This window comes from Aptenodytes forsteri, unplaced genomic scaffold (genome assembly GCF_000699145.1).
Source record: "Aptenodytes forsteri isolate BGI_AS27 unplaced genomic scaffold, ASM69914v1 Scaffold97, whole genome shotgun sequence".
NCBI classification, from domain to species: Eukaryota; Metazoa; Chordata; class Aves; order Sphenisciformes; family Spheniscidae; genus Aptenodytes; species Aptenodytes forsteri.
Genome location: NW_008795036.1, coordinates 531,120 through 543,600, shown reverse-complemented (window position 1 = coordinate 543,600; position 12,481 = coordinate 531,120). Strand labels below are relative to the sequence as shown.

At 40.9% G+C, this 12,481-nt stretch overlaps 2 protein-coding genes across 2 annotated transcripts in view; one reads left to right on the top strand and one right to left on the bottom strand.

The window, feature by feature from the left end:
• LOC103896741 (dynein heavy chain 5, axonemal) overlaps positions 1 to 6,377 on the top strand; it is a 152,017-nt gene extending 145,640 nt beyond the window's left edge. Inside the window, exons 62-63 of the mRNA XM_019471358.1 lie at positions 4,597 to 4,818; positions 6,159 to 6,377. Coding sequence (XP_019326903.1) covers positions 4,597 to 4,818; positions 6,159 to 6,377 — 441 coding nt within the window. The remainder of the gene's footprint in view (positions 1 to 4,596; positions 4,819 to 6,158) is intronic.
• A 2,745-nt stretch (positions 6,378 to 9,122) lies between these two features.
• The window catches only part of MURC (muscle related coiled-coil protein), a 19,416-nt gene continuing 16,057 nt past the window's right edge, over positions 9,123 to 12,481 (bottom strand). The window contains exon 2 of the mRNA XM_009276641.2: positions 9,123 to 11,242. Within this exon, the coding sequence (XP_009274916.1) occupies positions 10,583 to 11,242 (660 nt within the window). The 3' untranslated portion in view covers positions 9,123 to 10,582. The remainder of the gene's footprint in view (positions 11,243 to 12,481) is intronic.

The following is a 12,481-nucleotide window of genomic DNA, read 5'->3' as shown; positions in this document are numbered from 1 at the left end:
ATACAGCCTCTCGCCTGCACCATCTAAAATAAAAACCTGGCACAAAATGAAACACAAAAAAGGGAACAGCTGAGAACAGAGTTAAAAGAAGTAAAGTATACATACCTAGATGATGTGTAGTTTCTTTGCACAGCTATCCACATTCATTAAAGCTTTTTATGATTCACAGATGTTTGTGGGAAGTGCGAGTTGTGGAAGTGAGTCATTGTGAGAGTATCCAGCCAACAGGTTTCTGTGAAGCCTTAGCAAAAAGCTATTTTAAAGATCTATTTTAATCTCAGTACTTGTTAGCAATGCAAAAGCTAGCTGAAACAGCTGCCTAGAATAGAGAAAGCAACAGTGGCAAATATTCTCTAGGACTACTGCTGGGAAATATCCATCTATCATCTATCCTGTCTGTGTCAGCTGTCTGCCAATACCACTTTATAGCATGGAAGTGTGCTCACAGAATCCCTGAGCAAAGGGTTCCCAAGCAAAAGTATGAGGGAGAGGAGTAGGAGTTTTAATAAAATGATTATGCTTCCGTACTTGGTTTGTTTGCAACACATTGATAGTGGCACTCTAAAATACTCCTGAGTAACTTTTGCAATGGTCAGGCTGGATTCAACCCTAATGGGCTTTTGGTTTTGTTGGTGTTTGCTTTTGCACTACAGATGAGCAAGAGCTGATACAGATTTTGTACTGGCCATTTTAGCTGGCTTTTTTGTGCTTTGGGGTTGTGTCAGTTCTGAAACTTTGCCATCCCAAATAGGGCATCCTACATTTTTTTGGGTCTATACACCTGGATTTCTCAAAAAAACTGCCAAATAATCAGAGTAAAATATGCCTAAACAAGTTGTGATTTAATACACCATACTAAGTGAGAAAGCCTTTAGAAATACAAAAATTAAACACTTCATAACACGTAGTTCTAAAAGTCCCTAAATACATAGTGTGCAGAGAAAATAAATCTCAGAATGAGATGTGCTTACCTGATTTAAAAATTTGTTTGTGCTGACAATCACAAGCTTAAGAATCAGATAGTTATTGTTACAGTCTCTATTTACTGTAACCCAGGCTGTGGGCATGGCTCATTCTACAAGAAATTCACCTGAGCAAAGACTCCTTTTCTATTAAATGAACTACTATTTTGTTAGTAGTCATATTGCTGTGTTTAAAATCAGTATTTCATATGTTAAGAAAATTGATTTTCATCTTCTCAGGCAAGTTGAGGTGATGAAGTATTAGTGCTGCAGTTCTAATGGCTTGTTTGTAATACCTGAGAAATTGTCAGAAAAATCCTTTCATTTGAGAGATGAAATGGAGCTCCGAAGTAATTTGTAATTTGCCAACTTGTACAGATCTCACTGTTTGCTTTATAGGCAATGGATAAATGCCATGGATAACACAAGACAATAAAGTAGATTTATAGCACTGGGAGAATGAGGCATTCTGGCAATAAAAAATAATATAGGACCTGACTCTGCCTTCTCTTGGACTGTTTATACACTAGGATAAATTCAGTAATTTCACGGAAGTTAATCTTTATTTATAGTGATACAAAGGAGAGCAGGCTCAGGCTTCTATGTAAAAGAAACCTGATTCTCTCTGTGTATCTGCATTGGGCCAAGATCACTGGGGTGAACAAAACAAGAAGTGCCATGAATTTTCTTCCCTCCTGCAAATTAATCTGATGTTACTGGATTTTTTCCTCAAAAAACTTGACACATAGTAAAGTTTTGCATATCTCATTTCTACCTCCCAATTTCCGTATTGTGGCTGATACTGTTTTATCGTTTCCTTGTTTGCATCTCTGTATCCAGTTGCTGCCACTTGTCCTATATATGGATTTTAAGCCCTGTGAGGCAGAACTGTCTTTCTGGTTGTATAGTACTTAGCATAATGAACCCTCAGCCTATTTCTAAGACCCTTAGATGCCAAAGCAATATGAATACTAATAAGAATATGAAGTACAATGCCTCCATTCCTCAGTGCCCACTTAATTCTAGTAAACCTGCCATAATTTTCTTGCTGTAGAAATTGCAAAATAAGTGACAAACAAGGAACCTCCTAAGCAAGGTCAAGGAGAGAATATGATTGTAAAAGCAATAGACTTAACTGATTTCAGTATTTCTTGTCATAGCTTCCGTGGATGCCTGCTTCTCCCTCACTAGCAGGTTCAGACTTAGTTTGCATGGGTTGTTAGAAGGCAAAGGGACAAAGCTTTAGCAGCCTTCAGTGAGCAGGCCAGGGAGAAATTCAGGAAAAGGCAGGTAAAGAAAGAAGAAGAAATTTTCCCTGTTTCTGAAATCTCAACATGCCCCCCCCCAAAAAAAAAAAAAACAACCAAAACCAAACCACACAAGCAAACAAACCCCAGGGCAAAGATGACCAGAAATCAAAACAAATGTCATGGCAAGTGGTCCATTATGTCCCTGACAGAGGGTTTTGGGGGGAGCCAAGCCCTCAGCCGTACTGTGGCACCTCAAGCCACTTGATTCTTTCTTGTTGTTTATTGTGCTGTTCACCCGCTCTGGGATACCCAGCTGGGCCTCCAGCTCACAGCTGTAGTCTTTAAACACTGTCTAGGATTCATTCAAATGAGCAGATAAGTGTTCGAAGTCCTGCTGCAGACAGCATATAGGTCCTGCCATCTCTGTAAGAATAGTCTGCAATCTAAATCTTATCCCTGAAGACAACTCACAGCTCTGAGCTTACTTTTATTCCAGTGTTTCCACAGTGCCTTTGAACTGATTCCCTTAATACAGTCATTGCTCTGTCCTGTCCTCTTCAGGCTCTCCTTTCTTTAATATTTCAGTTTATCTGGGATCCAGTAGCCCTCTGGGGCCTTCTGGCAGTGAATGCTTCGTGTTATTTTAAACTATTGGTTCTAGCATGTTTCTACAAATTAAAATTCTACAAATTAACTACAAGGATTCTGCTTTCATTTAATGGCATTTCTGATAGAAGAACTCGGCCTTTAATCCTGTCTCCCTTAGCTATATGCTAGAGTTCTCAACTACTTCAAATGCAATTACAATTATCTGTGCTATCACAAAACCTCTTTAAAACACTTGTCCTGGGGTCTGTGGAATGATATTAATGAGAAGCAACCAATGTCAGTTAACTGAAACATCTGAGTTCATGAATGTCATCTCATGTTCTCATAACTTAAAGGGTATTGCGTAGCTACAAAGTGCTTAGCATGTGCAACAAGCACTCCAGTCCCAGTAGCCAGAGATTGGCCCCTGCATTCAGTAGACCAATGTGCTAATGTTTCCACATCTGACTTCTTTCCATTCATTTGGCCCTAACAGTAGGTCAACAGAGCATCCTGCGCTGTCCATATTGAAGAAAAATAAAAAGCTTGTTCAATTCCCTCATTGCTCCTGATTTCTTCCTAGCTGTGCTGTTGGCTCTCTAATACCCACCTTTGTGTTTTCCCCATGTGGCTCTGTATTCCCCTATCTCTGTCTCCAGATACCTTCTTTCTCTGCTCTGAAATCTGTCCTGAAACTTCTTCCTTCCTAGTTGTCCTTCTCAGTAAGTCCCTCTTGCTCTTGCATCTTCATTTTTTGTGTTTTATTCGTTCATCTCCCGGCTATGCAAATCGGCTTCCATAAAGTAAAATAAGGTTGTACATCTACAGCATGTCCACTGGAAGTGCAAAGCGGTCTACCCTCCTGTCTCTTAGGACTGAGGTACTTCCCATGTACTGCAGTGTGCGTGCACATGGACAGTTATATGAGAGAAGCTAACCAGCATCTTCAGCCTGGCTTGCCTTGTGATAGCTTGTAACCGCATTATGAGATTGTAGCCCTTTAGGGAAGAGAGTTAGTTTCATTCTGTGCTGCTGAAGTGCTGTGAGTTTATCTTGCTGGTGTCTACCATAGTATGTTGTTATAATATAGTAAGGCTTTGCACTGAGCAAAGTGGCAGAGGCATTTCACTGTTTAATTGCATGATTCCAGTTCATACTTCCTTTGTGTTCTGTAAAATGCTTCATGACTTGTTGACTGAAAAGCGTTTTTACAATGTTGGTATAAGAAAAGGTGAGTAATATAGCACACAAAATACCGGTGTTATTTGTAGCAATTACCTGTATTTGGAACCTCGCAAAACACATTAATCTGGCAGCCTTGTAAACCTCTCTCCATCTGGCTGGTTGTAAAGTAGGCATGTGAGGTGAGGTGAGTTATACGTGCAGCTTCCGATATGTTAAATAAGCTAACTTGGTGGCTTCTTAGCACCAACACATGCACACCAAGTATATAAGAATGCATGGTACTGGGAAAGCGTAGGAAAGCATTGGATCTACACTACTGAATTTAGTTTTATATTACATGAGATTCTGTGGGATAAGGTTTTATACTGCTGATGTCATTTATATAGGAAAAAAAGTTGGAAATGGGTAAATTCAAGTTTTTTTTTAAAACCCTCTATGTCATATTCAATCTCCTTAGGGATTCCTAACTGCTATGGGCAAGAGACCAACTCGCATGAATTTAGCAAAAGGGTGGGCACTCGACAGTGTTGTTTTACACAATGAAGTGACCAAGATGATGGGTAAATTCAAGTTTTTTTTAAAACCCTCTATGTCATATTCAATCTCCTTAGGGATTCCTAACTGCTATGAGGCAAGAGACAACTCGCATGAATTTAGCAAAAGGGTGGGCACTCGACAGTGTTGTTTTACACAATGAAGTGACCAAGATGATGAAAGAAGACGTTGTTGGCCCTCCTCCTGCTGACATTGGTGGGGTTTACATACATGGCCTTTTCCTTGAAGGGGCAGGTTGGGACCGCAGAAACAGTAAGCTGGTCGAGTCAGCACCAAAGGTAAGGATCAAGTGAGCATGACTGTCTGTGGCATAATACAGTGTGCTCAGAGAACACCAGGAAGTGTTTTGAGTGCCTGCAGCAGTGGTTTCACAACAGGTTTTAAGAGGGTAAAACACTAGCAGGGCTGGGAAGAGGACAGAGTGTTTACCCACCAGAACCGAACAGAGAGACTTCTGTCAGAAAATGAATTTAGGATGCGCTGCACTAGAGCAGACCAGATGCTGGGCTTCTTGGCTTCAGGGGCCTAGAAGCACAGCTATGTTTGAATAACATAGTGCAACCCATAGCCGGCCTTCTTTTGACTGACCGAGTGGGACCCTATCACAACTTCCAAAGCCCAGGACTCGGTTTGATGACAGCTGCTGTGGAGGCCGATGTTTGGATGACTAGAAATCCCTGGCATTTGTTTTTGAGTAGGAGGAAGGGTATTAGTTCTGGGCTTATGCTCAGTTATCCATGCATGGAGTTACATTTTGCTGATGTGACCAAGCAGATTTAATATTCAGCTATGGAGTAGTGATTAGATGCTGTGGTCACTGCCCAGGGAAAGCTGCCATTGTCTGCACTGGTAAACTTTTTCCAAACCAGTGATAACTGTCCTGGAATTGGAGTTGAGGTAATTCCTCTCTGTAGGTAAAACACTTCTGTGTCTGGCTGAGAGCAAACTTTTCCAAACCAAACCTTGCCAGCAATAGCTTCTGTTGCCTGGTTTGTCAAAAGACACCTTCAAACATGGTGTGCTCTGGAGTGTTCAGCAAGCCTCCATGTTGCTCTTGGGTTTGGGTCTTTTTTCCCCCCGCCAATGAATATCTTATATTGCTGGAAGACCTGAGGGGATCTAGTCTGGATAAACACCCAAGAGGCACCTTGGATCTTTGAAGCTCCACTGCCAGCAGTGCAGAGGTAATAAGGAGGCTTGCTAAATGCAGCTTGGCCTTTGTAGTTCCAGTCCTGCCATTCAGGGAACAGGAGGTGGGGAAAGAATGGGGAACACTAGCCAAAGGGGCAAAGGACGGGAAAAAAGACAATGGTCTCTCTCCCTCCTAGAACCACCCTGTCATTTTTCCATCTGCTTCCATGGCATGCAGTTTTCCAGGCTTCTGCTGCTTTCTTTTCCTTCCAGGCTTCCTGACATCTGTTGTCCCTGAGCTGCCGCTGGCTTAAAGTTAGGGTCAATACAGTAGTGAGCACAGGACTTGTGTTCTCGCGTGTACCTCTGCTGAGGTGCTGGTGCTTTTGCTGAAGGCCATCACTGAATCTAGTTCTAGCGTTTGGAGTTCAGACACCCTATCCTGCTTCTCTAATGCTGAGCCCCGTGTCTTTTTTAACATTCTCAGGTGCTGTTCACAAGTCTTCCTGTAGTCCATGTGTATGCTGTTAGCACGACAGCACTACATGACCCAAAGAAGCAACAAGGAAGTGTGTACTCCTGCCCCGTCTACAAAAAGCCCCGGAGAACAGATCTGACGTACATTTTTTCTTTGTATCTGAAAACAGTGCAGAATCCTGATCATTGGACTTTACGGGGAGTTGCACTGCTCTGCAGTTCAAAATAAGGACAGATAGCTATTAAAAAAGAACCACCTAGGAAGATTTATCTGCAGCCAGTAGGACTTTCATTGTTATTGTCAAAGTGATGGCTACCTTCTCACAGGGGTATGGGAATCAGCAAGTGACGTATAGAGATTGCGTTAATTGCACATACATCAGTTTTCTCTGTTCACAGCAAAAATACTAAATGTATTTATCCTGGGAATATCAGAGAGAAAACAGTTGCAGGTGTAAAATTTGGCAACTGTTATAAAACAAGTGAGAATATAATCAACTAGCTTGCTTATAATGGAATCACTAGGACAAAAGTGCTTATGATAGTGACAACTGCTCTAACATTTATGGTGGTTCTTTTGTAGATGTTATCTTTTCTTCTTAATACAAGACTTCTTCATAATATAATATAATATAATTCTTTTAAAATTCAACTTTGTAGTTAAAAACTTGTCATCCATAGCATTATTAAAACTGTAATGACATTGCTTATAATGGAATCACTAGGACAAAAGTGCTTATGATAGTGACAACTGCTCTAACATTTATGGTGGTTCTTTTGTAGATGTTATCTTTTCTTCTTAATACAAGACTTCTTCATAATATAATATAATATAATTCTTTTAAAATTCAACTTTGTAGTTAAAAACTTGTCATCCATAGCATTATTAAAACTGTAAAGACAAGGTTATTAAATGTATGGTAAAACTTTATGTTTATCTGCATATATTCCAATGCGCAGTTCCTTTGATTTTGCATTTGTAAACTTACTGGGTGGTTTTACAAATGGATGCTGCCATTTCCTTGAATAGTCACTTGTTTATGCAAACAATCATAGAAGTGGTACAAACACGTGAGTTTATCTTTGCACAAGTAGTGGCCTTTGCACATATTAACTCTTTTCTAAATCTATATCCCATTATAAGGAAGATGTGCACACCCCCCATTATTAGCAAGAAAAAAGTTTTGAAACTCTTCTCAGAGTAAACACATCTGAACACCAGTCTGGCTCTATTAGCATTCGTTCCATTGGCGTTATTGCCTGAATCCTGCAAACTCAAACCTCTTAACTGCTTTTTATTCTGCATTTTACATCAGTTTAGGTAAAAAAAAAAGTAGAAGACACACAGGCCATTTCTGGGAGTAGATTCACCTGAAATGGTTGAAGTCATTTTTGTGTGTTACCACCATTGCTGTCTACCCTGTAATTGAAGGGTGATTGCTGCTGCTCTTTTAATAGACAGACAGTTATTGGCAGAAAACGTGTTTGGCTTTTTTCACTAGCACAAATTCAAAGCAAAAGAAATTGCTGTTGGATGTTATGAAAGAAGGACTTGCAGTGAGTGCTTTACTAATCACTATTTTTCTCCTTGTAAACACTTTCAATTTTTGTATAAACAATTTCTTTCAGCTGGTGTCTAAGAAAGTAGTTCATCCTTTCCCATAACCAGTTTTACTCTGCAGTTAGGAGCTGCGGGGCTCTTTCCGTGAGGAAGTTTGATACTCACACTCCTACCCACAACTAAGCAGAAAGTCCCAGATTCTTCTTGGAAAACAGAGCAAACAGGGACAGGGTCTCTTTCTCCCCCTGAGCCAGGAGCAGCATGCAGTGCTGGTGAGATTGTCTTACCAAGTGAAGCCACCTATTCAAAAAATATACACCAGGCCTCCCTGCAGTGCAGCTGTACATCAACCAATTTCATTGAGAATTTTGTTTCTGAGGAAGGTGAAGGATTGGGCTTCAAGATCATTGCTCTTGGAAATGATGAAAAAGATAAGGGGGACTTCAAGCAGCAAAAGGCTGTGCTGTTGTATAGAAATTGAGGTTGTGAACCACAGTGTTCTCCCCGTCCCCTACCTGTATGAGGGGATATGGAGTAAATTAACTTTGATCTCTTGGTACATGTAAAATTCAAGTCAGTAACATTGATAATAACTTAAAATGAAGAGTGTACTTTGGAATACTTTGCGCACCTGAAGAACTCACTACTTGCTATGAAAACAAATCATCCTCTGAACAACTGAAGTTAGAAGTAAACATTAAAAAATACGTATTTGAAAGAGGTTATATGCGGTGGTACATGATAAGCTCCATGGAAACTGCATCGCTTCCTTTCTTTGTCAAGTAAAATGAGAAAATTAAATGCTATATAAAGAAAATCTATAGGCAATTATGTTCTAGCACTTAGTGTTCTGCTGGATAAAAATGCAAAGAAATAGCTTCTTTGAACTTTGACATTTTCATTTCAATAACTAAACCCTGTTTGTCAGTTTAGGAAAACGTCAAATCTTGCAGAACAGAATGCAGGCTGTATTACAAAAGAACCAGACAAATCATACAGTTTTTCACTGAAGATAGCTACAGTTTTGTACGGAACTGGAAGAAGAACATACAGTCGTCTGGTTCCAGAAAAGACTTCCTATGACTAGTAAAAAAACAACCAAACAAAGCCTCCAATCTATCCTATAAGCAAAACCTTTTTTTCTTTTTGCATGTAATTACAGTACAGTGGAGATGTACAATTTACTGTTGAAAGACATGTCTTCCTCTCCCTGTCTCCCTCTCTTGCCCTATCCTGCCCTTCCATTCAGTGGAGTTGCTGCTTCCATTCTGGCAACATTAATTTGATTTGAAATGTCACTGACATAGTATAACATTGACCTTCCCCAACCAGTGTTCCCTAGTTACTATTGCTAAAGCTGTTTCACTTCCAATGTGACGTACACCAGACTAAATGAAAGAACTGGCAGGCGGAATATTTGAAATCAAACTAATTATATTTAAATTATAGATTAACAATTAGCTGGGAGTCCTCAAACAATGTATATAGATAACCAAGTTATGCTCTGCTGTTAAAATGAATCTGAGATATTAAATACAATCATACAGCTTTTGGCAATATTGTACAAGTTTCACACAGATAGTAATGACTAACATTGCTTTAGGTAAGTGCTTTGAAGGCAACTCCATTTAAGAATTAAGAGAGCAATACCGTCCTGCACCCCACGTCAGCGTAGCGGTCGTGTTTACAAACATATCTGATGTCAGGGCACTGGCTCCTGAGTGTTGCAAATAAACAGCATTCCATACTCCAAAGGGTGTCTGTCTCATAATCCCTGAGGCTGTGGCTGGTCGATAACGATGATGATAGGAAACAAAGAATTGGGTTATGGATTGGCTCTGTACTTCAGCGGCTTTGTAGGATAGATTTTAATTGCAGTGAAGTTCAGAAAAAGCACAGAGAATGGAAAGCAAAACAATTCCCTTGTCTGGTCAGTTATGTCCATGAGCCCTATGATCCTCTGGCTAGAGTAACAATTCTTTAAAAGATCTCAAGGAAACTTCAGTTACAATATTTTAATCTTTTTCTCTATTTATCCAGAACCCATGCATTAATCTTATTTCTCTTTTACAGCTTCATACCCTTGCCCTTCTCACAATCGCATCTTTCCAAAACGGGAATACGATACCTCATTCTCTTTTCCTCCTGCTATTCCATATTTAATGTGTCTTCTGCTTTTTTATTCTTACTCCATAAGTGCAGAAAATTCATTGCTTACGTACATCAAACCTTCCTCTTCCAGAACTCTGGAAATAATCTTTAGTCATTTCAGGAGCTTCTCTTTTCCACTGAGAAGAAACACAATTTACTCAAAACCCTATCATTCCTGCCACATTTTGTCACACCCTGGATAAAGCAGGAATTTCCTGCTCCTGCTGTTTCAGTGAGGGCCCTTAAACGAAAAGATTTGTATAGCTAAATGGACATTTTCCATAGTTCTTCCTTTTGCTAATATGAAGTAATAGCTTTGTTACTGTTTTCTGATTAGAGGAGTTGGTGTAAGATAACGGAAATAATTACCATACCGTTGTACATAAAACTAAAGAGAGTGATTAGGCTGTAAAGTGACTGCTAAATCAATCTTGAAAATACAGCAGATTTCCATCTCCCTTTGACATGCGAGTTCCATTTGGGTTAATAATGGCTATCGGCACACTGCAAGACGGGGCGGGGGGAGCCCCTTCATTCAGTTTGCATGGCTTGGCTTTTGTCAGGAAGACAACACTACAGACACCCGTGTAAATGATAGAACACCCACCAGCACGTTTTGTGATACAACACAAATTCACACGTTTTTCTAAAGCTGAGTGAATACATACTGTGTTATCTCTTGTTCAGTAAGGGGTAGTATGGTGTGTTTGCTAACTGATTCCTTATGCCGATTGCTTTAAGTCTAGCAAAGGGACATCATCACCTCCTCTTCCTCCTCCTTTTCCTTCCTGCTTAAGAACAACTTCTGGGATTGTCACTCCTTTTTCAGTTGACTGGGAAGCACCTTTTGTTGCACTATTCTTGTCTTTCTTTACCTTAGTGATCACTTCTGTGTAAGAGATTTCTTCAGTGAAGGGCTCTGCTGCTGCGAGCTCAGAGGCGATGTGCGCACCGGCTTCCTGGATCCCCTCCTGACCTTCGGCTCCTGTTCGTTCTTTATTTTTTTTATGGATCTTGAACGTCTCCTTCGTTGGGGCAGCTTGTGAAATGGTTTTCTTGATCCTTATCCCAGATTGTTTCAGTCTCTCTCCTGACTGCCTGATCCTCTCTCTCCTCTCAGGGGTCACTATTCTAGTTCGAAGCCTGTTTACCTTCTTGCCAAAATTTTGTCTCGTCTTTTGGATATTTTCCCTTGAAAATGCCTTTTTGATATCATCTATGCGCCTCATGCCTGATTTCTTGAACTGGGTTGCTTTGCTTTCTTCGATATAATATTCTTCATCAGAAGACAGATCATCAGGTGGGAAGAAATCATCCTCTAGAGATTCACCTGCTGTCCTCTCTTTGATAACAGAGAGAGATGAAGGACACTCGGTTTCCTCCTGTGAATGAAAGCACAGAGTCATCTTCTAGCAAGTGTGTTTTAAAAGGATGGCGATTCAAGCATTTTGGTTGTTGGCCTGTACTTAATTCATGCTAACTGAAATGCAGTATTGTAACAAAGTAAGGTAGGCTCGTACCATCCATCGTATGTGAACTATACGGAATACAAACAGCAGAAGAAACCTTCGCCATGTTCTGTAAAGACATTATGCCTGATTAAAGATTTCTTTTCAGTGTGGTTCTGCCTGAAACTAATGAATGCCATGGTCTTACGTGTATTGGCCCCTAATGGTTTTCAGAGTAGATTTGTCTAGTTCACTTTTTTTTTTGAAGCTTATCTGCTTCTCAGAGATTGGACCTAGATCCATTATTCCGCACCAGTGAAAGCAGACATCCTGTAGACAAAAGAGGCTCTTGTGCTTGTGTCAGCTGTACACTCTCCAAATGAGTGCCTCAATGATACCAGTAGTTTCAGTCCTTTACTGTCACCAAGAGAATTGCACATTTTTGACTAATTGGAACTTAAACAATTCTGTTGCTGCCCAGAAGGGGACGAACCCCAACATATTAACTTACATACGCTGGCTCCACAAGGGGACAAAGTCACTAAAGGAATGAGATCTTATTCGCTAAAACCAATTCCATACAATTCACCCAGCACCTGCACCATTGCTGAGATGAACTTGGCTTGTTCCATCTGGAAAAATATGAATGACGCAGAGCAAGCACCTCTATCTCCTGTGGTGAGTTCGGTGACCTGTATGAGCATGCGGCATTAGATACTTATATATGATACATATTAGCTGCATGCTTGGAAGTGGTGGGAGATAGATTAGTGGAGCCACACCCTACCATCCCTGAGGCAAAGGCAGCAGATGGAGGCTCCACGAGAAGCAGAGGATCCCCTGCCCTCTTGCCACCAGGCAGAAGGAGGGGACCTAAGCGACAGGGGGGAATGGAAACAGGTCCCTGCTCAGGGTGCCAGGCGAACCCCCACCTGGCCTCCCTCACCTTCCCAGTTGCCTTTACACAACAGATATGGGGCCCTGGAACTTGAGGGCCAGGCAAACAAGGATGTAGACAAAGGTCCATCCAGGGGGTCGCCTAGGGTGAGGCAGTCAGCCCCACGCATTATGACTGCCTCTGCTAAGAAAAAAAGGAGGATAATTGTCGTAGGTGATTCCCTTCTGAGGGGAACAGAGGGCCAATATGCCGACCGGACCCGTCCCCACGGGAAG